The 9,802-nt window shown below is 40.1% G+C and overlaps 1 protein-coding gene across 2 annotated transcripts in view; it reads left to right on the top strand.

The window, feature by feature from the left end:
* Nucleotides 1-9,802, top strand: part of nadsyn1 (NAD synthetase 1) — a 36,676-nt gene that overhangs the window by 18,151 nt on the left and 8,723 nt on the right. The window contains exons 9-14 of one of the 2 annotated variants that reach the window (XM_061670604.1): nucleotides 1,279-1,410; nucleotides 6,488-6,559; nucleotides 8,479-8,603; nucleotides 8,687-8,735; nucleotides 8,877-8,979; nucleotides 9,213-9,381. In XM_061670604.1, the coding sequence (XP_061526588.1) occupies nucleotides 1,279-1,410; nucleotides 6,488-6,559; nucleotides 8,479-8,603; nucleotides 8,687-8,735; nucleotides 8,877-8,979; nucleotides 9,213-9,381 (650 nt within the window). The remainder of the gene's footprint in view (nucleotides 1-1,278; nucleotides 1,411-6,487; nucleotides 6,560-8,478; nucleotides 8,604-8,686; nucleotides 8,736-8,876; nucleotides 8,980-9,212; nucleotides 9,382-9,802) is intronic. The other variant, XM_061670605.1, reaches the window with a different exon arrangement.

Raw genomic sequence — 9,802 nt, 5'->3', positions numbered from 1 at the left:
CAAAATAACAATTGGTCATGGGCTTGATGTGGTTATTGCAAGCAAACGATTTGCAGCTAAATATTAAAGGAGACGTTATGGAAAATGTTCATTTACACTGATTGTATACAAATAGTATGATGTAGTGGCTGCCCATCCATCAAATGTAAAATTACACAACCAAGTCAGTCTTTTGTGAACTGCCTCTTTTTTGAAAATGTGTCTGTGAGCAAGCTGTTCTGAATTTTGCCCGATTGTGACATCTTGTACATTGCACACACTTAAGTGAATAGTGCAATTAGCTTAGCTTTTAACCCTCCTGTTACGTCAGTATATTTTATCTTTGGAGTCTCCAAAATTATTATAAATAGTGTTACTGAGGTTTATGTGTTTGTTGGTTACTTTTTTGACTACCTAAATAGCCCTCTACCACCTCGTATGCACACCAGAATACTTATTACTGTGGAGAAATATGGAGATCGGTACAAAATCTCACTGACCTAAAATTGTAAACTGATATAGTCTATTTGGTGTTTTAATTGCAATCTTTCTAAATACATTCTGTTATCTATAACATTTACAGGCGGCAGGGTGGTTAGCACATCTGTCTCACAGTTCTGATCCGGCCTCACCTGTGTGGAGTTTGCATGTTCTCCCCGCGCCTGCGTGGGTTTTCTCCGGGCGCTCCAGTTTCCTCCCACATCTCAAAAACATGCATGATAGTTTGATTGAAGACTGTAAACTGTCCGTAGGTGTTAATGTGAGTGCAAATTGGTTGTTTGTTTATATGTGGCCTGCAATTGGCTGGCGACCAGTTCATAGTGTAGCCCGCCTCTCGCCCGAAGATAGCTGGGATAGGCTCCACCACGCCCACGACCCTAGTGAGGATAAGCGGTACAGAAAACGAATGAATGAATGGGGTCAAATTGACGGTAAAGATAATTTTAGGTTTACGACTCGGGGCTAGAGCGCACTCTGCAGTGGAGAGGGTGGGGTGAGCAGTTGCTCATTTGCATGAGACAAGACCTCCTCTCAAAACAGGCTGATTTCAACAGTAATTATTGATCTTTTGGGTTCCAATACTTTTTCGTTGCATTACAAATAATCCTGTTTACTGAACTGTCTCTTTTCAAGATCTACAGAGAAATATAAGATGAACTGTATTTCATAATTACCGAGTTAAAGATCAGAATGTAGGATCTATCCATCCTTGTATCCAGCAATTCAGTGTTTATAACTTTACATTGGTCATATGATTATCACTCTATTATGGTTTTTGTATTTTGGGGGTACTTTCAGAGTGGCGGGATCTACCTGTATGCAAATCAGAGGGGGTGTGATGGAGACCGACTGTATTACGATGGTTGTGCCATGGTGGCTGTCAACGGGGACATTGTGGCACATGGAGCACAGTTTTCCTTGAATGAGGTGGTAAGTCTGGAAATTAAGTTATTGCCATTTATTGGGATGGGATCTGGTCCTATTCTGTCAGATTTTGCTGCTGAACCTTGAAAAAAAAACAATGACATCCCTCCCTCCCAGAAAGCTGACATACTGCGACAGACAACCGTTCAAGCTCACGTTCACATTCACTGCGGGTAATAGTATCATTTACAGTAACTAACCAAATACTGAAGATGCTGCTGGAATCTATGGAGAAATCATTGACACCACAGGGGGGAACATCAAATTCCAAACAGAAACAGAATAAACCCAGAACCATTTTGCTTTGAGACAGCGCTAAACATTGTTTCACTGTGCTACACCATGTGTCCGTACGTCCTCTCAAAACAGTTGCATGAATAAATGATTAAAAGTAGTGATCATTCATCCATCCATTTTATATACACTTTATTGCAGTGTCACAAGGGGGGCTTGATACTATTCCAGCGTTTTAAATTATATTACTTTTTTATAGTTTTAAACCATGAAAACATGTTTCTTGTGTTTTTATTGCATTTCAATTTAACAACATATCTACAGTACGGTATATTCACATACGTGCAGTCTGTGCAGGGACGTACTGGGCCCAAAATTCAGCTTGGGAATTTAGATGGAGAGGCTCCCGGTGCGCACCACCGAAGACCAAAATTCTTTTGTTCCTCCTGCATTGCAACGAAGCACCAAATTGCAATACCAATGAGCGGTGACCGTGATTTTAGGTCTCATCATTTTTGCTGTATACCCCTGATGCTGCTGCTAATAATATTAATAACAAAAACAATAATAATCATAAGAGTTACGTTCTTAATACACAAAGGGAATCCATGTAAGAAAATGCCATAAATCACACGCGTGCACACAGACGCACACATACACACTCGAAATAAAGGTTTAATTCCAGAATCCGCCAAGTGCCATACATGTTCTGGTGCAGTTACCGTCATCTCTGTTTAAGCCAATCACGACCCCTTATGTAATTATATCATTGCGACCTCGGGCAACAAATTAAACGTAAATTCCAAGTCAATCAATGTATGTTTATTTTAGTTGTTTATTTTCACCTCCCCTCTCAAAAAGATATAAACATAAATCAGTTGAGTTGTACAAATTCTAGGTCACATTAATAGTGGAAAAAGTTTGAAAATGATTTTTCTCGGTCAAAATTCATCTACAACATAAAAACCTGGCATTTGTACAGGGGTGTGTATACCTTTTATATCCACTCTAGCCATGTTCCTGTTTTTGTAATCTCTGCCTGGTGAAACTATTGTGCTGTTTCACAAGTGTAAACAATATAGTATCAGACCATTTCTTGGAGCTGACTTTGCCTTAATTTTTTATTTTACAAAGATGTTATTTATTGTTTTAGATTTGCACATTAATATTTTTATTTTATTTGATGTTCATATTTAAAATAATAAATCAGACGTTACTCAATAGTTACTCAGTACTTGAGTAGTTTTTTTCACTGAGTACTTTCTTACTCTTTCTCAAGTAATTATTTGGAGAACTACTTTTTACTTTTACTGGAGTCATATTATTCTAAAGTAACCGTACTGTTACTTGAAAGCAATATTTGGCTACTCCACCAACCTCTGTGCTGCACCATCCCAACTCATATTTACTTAAAACGCCCTTTGTAACAATTTGTATTCCATCTTTTTCCAAATTTAATTTGATGGTGCCAGTGCAATGAACTGTATGTACCACTAACCTTTTTTTTTTTTTTTAAAGATATTAAGTAAAATGTAATTTTAGGAAAAATCGTAGATGACTAATATTCACTGTGATGACATTTTTAATCTAGTTTGGGAGTTGCAATTACTTACTTGTTTTGAGTTCTCTGAGCCACGTGCTCGCGTGGCCTTGTCACTCTTGAACACTGCTGTTACGTCAAACACAAAGGAGGATCTGTATCCCTTTTATGGCAGAACAGTTTTACTGTGCCACAGTGGCGTTTTTAAGATGCCAGCTGTTCTTTGTATTCTGATGGATTTTTTTTACTTGGAAAATTCCAGTCGGACAAAACAATGTTTTAAAGGGGAATGACAGAAATAAAAAAAGGGGAGAGACAGTGAAAAGATAACTAAATAATATAGGAAGAGAAGACAACAAAAAAACTTGATATTAGCTGTAATAAAGATGAGGAAAGTAAATCATTGTATGGCTAGTACAAAATTGCACATTAGATTTGAGTGTTATAAGTGGGAGTAGTGCTACACTCTGTGAAGGACGAACAGGACAATATAGGATAGGACTGGACAGGACAAGGACAGGAGGGGAAGCGTGCAGGACAGAGGTAGTGGAGCCACTGTACAACTGAAGTGTGGTTGGAGAGGCTATGTAAATTCTAAACATCTTTAGAAATAGAATGCAAGTGAAGGGATACCCAGGAAGTTCGCATAGTTATGAGTTATATATATCGCAATGAGTGAGTGGCCCCACACCAAGCGAATAAGTCCCAAAGGTGAGTATCTGCGGACACATGCAAGTAAAATTACACCGTCTTGCATGCACAATAACCTTCAGAAGTGACCTGTAATTGCTGCGCGTGCACCGCGGGGGCTGAGGAACCCCAACCAACCTGCAAGAGGCGGGGTCAGGACCAGGAGCCCGGACGGGACATCACCCACACCCCGGGACCCAGGGCGGTCCACCGGCCCCACCGAGGCGCCCCAAAGCCGGCCACCCGTACTGACGTACTGAATCCTGGTCTGATGCCCGCATCCCCCTGACCCCGCACCTGCCCCCCAAGAAACCCTGAGTATGTGAGGGTGCCCAGATGTGATTACTGAAAAAATATTTACAGCGAATGGTATTAGTGTGTGCTAAGTAGGTAGGTGATAAAGAGGCATAGCTCCTGCAGGCCGCGCCTATCCGGCGAGAGAGGACCGTCACACCCAGGAGGCAGAGACTTAAGATCTTGCCTGTTGGTCAGCGGCAAGTAGTGGATTTAACGGATATCGGATGCAACAGACTAGCCCTGTGACCGCGTGCCAGCATGTGTCCTGGTATGCATGCAAATTAGCCGTTTGCTCGCGTGGGCTTGTCACTCTTGAACACGCAAGTGTCCTAAGTTCAAACCCCTGCCGGAGGAGCTAAGTTTGGATAAACATTTCAAACTGTTTCAAGCTTTTTTATATTTGTTTACAATAATTTAATTTAATAAAAAAAAATTGTACTGTATGGTTGTATTTAGGCCATGAAAATAGAGCTTTCAATATAGCAGACAATCGGCTGTAACGGACAACCCTAGTCTGTTAAATCGAAGTTCCACTGAAGTAATAAGTAATAGTAGTTTAGACTGCTTTGCTACACAGGGAGAATGCAAGACCATATGTCTATCAATTGACTATCTGCAACTACAGGAAATGTTTAATCAGAATCAGAATCATCTTTATTTGCCAAGTATGTACAAAAAAACACACAAGGAATTTGTCTCCGGTAGTTGGAGCCGCTCTAGTACGACAACAGACAGTCAATTGACAGAGCACACTTTTGAGACATAAAGACATTGACAAAAAAAAAAAAACAGTCACTGAGCAATAAAGGGTTGCTAGTTGTCTGGCAATGCCGGTACATTTTATTTATTTTTTTGAGAATTGTGCAAAAGATGCAGAGTCCTCTAGCACTTCGAATGACTAATATTGCAATAGTCCAGTGCAATGACCATTGTGAAAAGGGCGCCGAAACTTCAAGGAGTGTATGCAGTTTAAAGTGACGAGTAGTGCGATAATCTGGGACAATCTTGATTGTGCAAATGTTGCAGATACTCCTCAATCAGTGTGCAAATGGAGCAGATGCTACTCTGGCATGAGTCTCCGGTATTGGTCAACAACAGATATGCAAAAATTGCAGCGTGGCGAGACTACTACAGTGAGTGCACGAATAATATATAATTGGCCCCACAGAAATGTGACAACGAACTCAAGTCAAAAAATTGCCAGCATGTTGTAATGGAATTTTAGGTTAGGTGTTTAAGAAGTTGATCGCAAGAGGGAAGAAGCTGTTGGAATGTCTGCTAGCCCTAGTTTGCATTGATCGGTAGCGCCTACCTGAGGGAAGCCGCAGGAAGTACCTCCTCTGCTGGGCCTTTTTGAGGACGGAGTTGATGTTGATCGCCCACTTCAGGTCCTGAGAGACTGTAATTCCCAGGAACTTGAAGGTCTCGACGGTTGACACAGGGCAGCTGGACAATGTGAGGGGCAGCTGTGGCGAAGGATGCCTCCTGAAGTCCACGATCATCTCTACAGTCTTAAGCGTGTTCAGCTCCAGGTTGTGTCGGCTGCACCACAGCTCCAGCTGCTCCGCTTCCTGTCGATATGCAGGCTCGTCACCGTCCTTGATGAGGCCGATGACAGTGGTGTCATCTGCAAACTTCAGGAGTTTGACAGCCGGGTGCGCTGAGGTGCAGTCGTTCGTGTAGACGTTCGTGTATTAAGGTTGTTGCTGCCAAAGGAAGGTCAACCAGTTATTAAATTCAAAGAATCACATGCAGTACTTTTTCCCACCCTGCACTGTGATGTTTACATTTTGTTTTCAATAAAAACATGGAAATATAATTATCTGTATGGTATGGTATTGTCGCTTTTATTGGCAATCTGCGATATGTGGAATATTCAAAGGTTTAAAAAATTTATTTCTCAAGGGCCCACAGTCTCAAAAACAATACATAAACAAAAAATGATAACATAACATAACAATAACAATTATACAATCAATCATAACTAACCAGCAAAATCCTCTTCTCCATTCATACATACTCTTTGTGTTGTATTCTATATGGATTATTTCATTTAAATTAAATTAATTACATTTATTTATGTATTTTCTGTCATTATTATATATCTGTATTAAGCTGTTTGTCTATGGTTGTAACTTCGCTTAAAGATCAAGTAACATTTTAAGAGCAATTAAGGCAGAAATTATCCGAATCCCAAGACTTGACATACTATAAATTTTTTTTACAACTGTCCCCTTGGAAAAACTCAACTTTACGGCAAATGTTATATGGAGAGAATGTCAGTTAATATCAAATGGAGTGTTCTTCATTCTTTTTCTTTAGGAGGTGATCACGGCCACCTTGGACCTGGAGGATGTGCGCTGCTATAGAGGAGAGTCATGTCAGCTGCAGATGGTAGGCAACTTTTATAAACGGTACAGGTCCAAGGCTATACATGTGGTCACAACTTCAAATACACTCACCATGGGCATGAATGGAATAATATGTTTCGGTTAATGTGAGCCTGCCTTACACATTCCACAACAAGTTTTGAAGTTTGTTTTGAACCTTTGTAAGTTTCAGTTGCCTTGAGGTGAATTTGAAGGTAGTCCTTTTTCTTCATTATTCCATCCGCTTAGTACAGTGCACCATGGCAAAAGAACAGTTCAAAGAAACAAAGTCTGTGTAAAGTGAAAGTATAAATGTCATACATTTGACAAACCACAGTGTTGTTAACAAGCCTACCAAATTTGACCGATTAAAGTGTATAAAATGAGGCGTCAAAGTTATGAAAGATCAAGAGTTCTCTCAGCTTTTAGACATTGTGGGTGTGTCCGCTGAATGTGTTGAAACTTAATTGTCAACTGTAATTCAAATTCGTTCGCACGTCATCTTTCTCGTACCTACTGTATATCCACTAAAAGCCTCTGGTGGCTGGAATATATCCCACAGAGTTGTTGTGGAGCTTTACCACGCTGCGACGAGAGGCGTTAGCCATAAGCTAGCTTGCGGGATTCCAAGCTCTGGACCCCGCAGACGGGCTGTGGGCTCATCCAATATGTCACTGCCTTGGTTGATTTTGTGTCGGTGTGTAGTTCCACTTAACCATCCGTTTAGTCTGTGGCCCACACTACAAGACAGACATTTGAGCATGTTTCCTTTTAGTTACAGTATATTCCTACAATGCTTAATGTTTAAACATAGTACGGTAGCCCGAATAACCCAAAATACAAAACATATGGGAATTTAGATAAGGACATGGAGCTCTTTGTAAATGGAGGCATCCAGGGAAGATGCATTTTTCAGGGTGCAGTTAGCTAGATAGCTAGCAGTTCAGTGAGCTAGATAGCTAGCTAAATGCACTCTGTAGTGGTAGAAATGGGCCAAGTAACTTGCAATTATAGCCACTGATGTGAACAAAGGCAGTCAGTTCTATACAGTCGGGGAGGGGGTGACTCATGCTGGACACCCAAATACGTCACTGGGATCCTGAAATAGTAGTAGGAAATAATAGACACAGCTTAATGCTATAGCTCCAGAAATGAGTACTACTACACAGTTTCTCAAGTCATTGCATGTTTTCAAAAACTACAAACATACGGAGTCCCTAAGGTGATATGGAACGACAAAAACAACAAATAGTTATCTCGCAATAATTCACCTTATCTTGCAATAAACATTAAACATTATATCCAATATACATACCGTATATGAAACCGTCAAAACCTCTTCTGCTGTTCAATCTAAATGGAGACACCTGCTACAAGTCCAGACAAACCAATTTGAAGAGGAGCGAATTCAACACTATCTGGATTGAAGACTCCGACATCAACTACGACACTCCACAAAATCATTAACTTGTCCCTCCTGTGGACTGAGTTGTAAGTCAACTATTGTACTCTATTTACATCTACAGTCCAATGAGAGAGAAGGACGTCCTCGTAGTTACTTAGTAAACTTAGTAGTAGTAGTAGTAGTAGTAGTAGTAGTACATAAGTGCACACCTACCTACACAAGTTTCCTCCCCATACTCTAATATTTTACTGTCTGGACTACTGCGGCAGAGTCTTGGTAAATGCGTATATTTGTTGTACATAACTTAAAGCACTGGCCTGCGATTGACTGGCGACCAGTTCAGGGTGTACCCCGCCTCTCGCCCGAAGATTGCTGGGATAGGCTCCAACACGCCCGCGACCCTAGTGAGGATAAGCGGAACGGTGGATGAATGAATGAATAACTTAATAGCACAGTTAAAATTTCACACATTTCATGGCAAAGACAAACGGGACTTTCACTTATTTAATAATATGGTTCTTTGTGCTTCGCTGGTCCAGGGAAGTGAATGCAAACCATGCTGTAGGATCAAAGTAAACTTTTCTCTATCCAGTAATGATGATATCTGCCTCCCCACCTCCCAACCGATAACATGGCACTTGCATACACCAGAGGAAGAAATCAGGTATACAATATTTTTCAACATTTTCATGTGGTATGTGCAGCTGTTCAGAGAAACCATTCTCCATTGGTTCCTGTGTTTTTCAGCCTCGGGCCAGCCTGCTGGCTTTGGGACTACCTAAGGAGGAGTGGACAGGTGAGATTGAAAGAAAAACATATTTTTCAAAAAACAAAAAAAACCACAATTTTATTTTAATTAATGAAAAAAAATAAGTAATCTCAACAAGCAATTTGACTGGATGATATTTATATGTGATGATTTTACTCTACATCTTAGGCTGGCTTTCTGTTGCCTTTGAGTGGAGGTGTTGATAGCTCCTCTGTTGCCTGTATTGTTTACTCGATGTGCATACTGGTCTGCCAGGCTATAGAAAATGGCAGTAAGTAGATTTTTCTTCAGTACACACATTTTTAATTGTGGCTTGTGTTACTTTAGACAATCAGAATTCATTCATAAACAATCGATGTATACGTATTAAATTATTATTAGTAAAAGCTTTGCATTTTTATAAGTAGTAGTATTTAATTTATGTATTTGTATACATTCACGGATAGTTTAGTCTGATACAGCGAAATAAAGCAATGCTTTCCACTGGTCTTTCCATCCTCTTAGATAAACAGGTCCTAGAAGATGTCCGCGGGTTAGTAGGGGATGACGCCTATCTTCCTCGGCAGCCAAGGGAGCTCTGTGGTCATATCCTTACAACTTGCTACATGGCCAGTGAAAACTCATCAGCGGACACTTGCAACCGTGCCAAAGAGTTGGCCAGTCAGATTGGGAGGTAAATGAGAGCCAACGTCCTTTGTGAACTGAAACATTTGGGTTTGATATCAAAAGACGAATATGAGACAAGAGATCAACATTTCAGCTTTTATTTCTAGTTGTTAACGTTTGGATCTCACACAGAACTGAGAAGACATCACCTTTTGTTTGACCGCACCCTTTTTCATGTGAGCCAAATTATTCAAACATGAGACTGACAGGTGTGTTTTGTTGCACAAATGTGTCAGATTATATTGATTATTCAAGCAACAAAAAAAATGTCTACACTCAGTTTCTGAATTTTTTTTCCTGTGATTACATTTACATATACTAGTTAGATGAAACCAACATAAAAACTAGACAGCTATGCATGGGTGAAAAACAATTACAAAGTTGAGAATAAATCAATGAGCCACTTCAAAAACATTTACAGTAGCCAT

The sequence above is a fragment of the Phycodurus eques genome, chromosome 2 (genome assembly GCF_024500275.1).
Source record: "Phycodurus eques isolate BA_2022a chromosome 2, UOR_Pequ_1.1, whole genome shotgun sequence".
In the NCBI taxonomy this organism is placed as follows: domain Eukaryota; kingdom Metazoa; phylum Chordata; class Actinopteri; order Syngnathiformes; family Syngnathidae; genus Phycodurus; species Phycodurus eques.
This window is presented reverse-complemented; position numbering and strand designations above follow the sequence as displayed.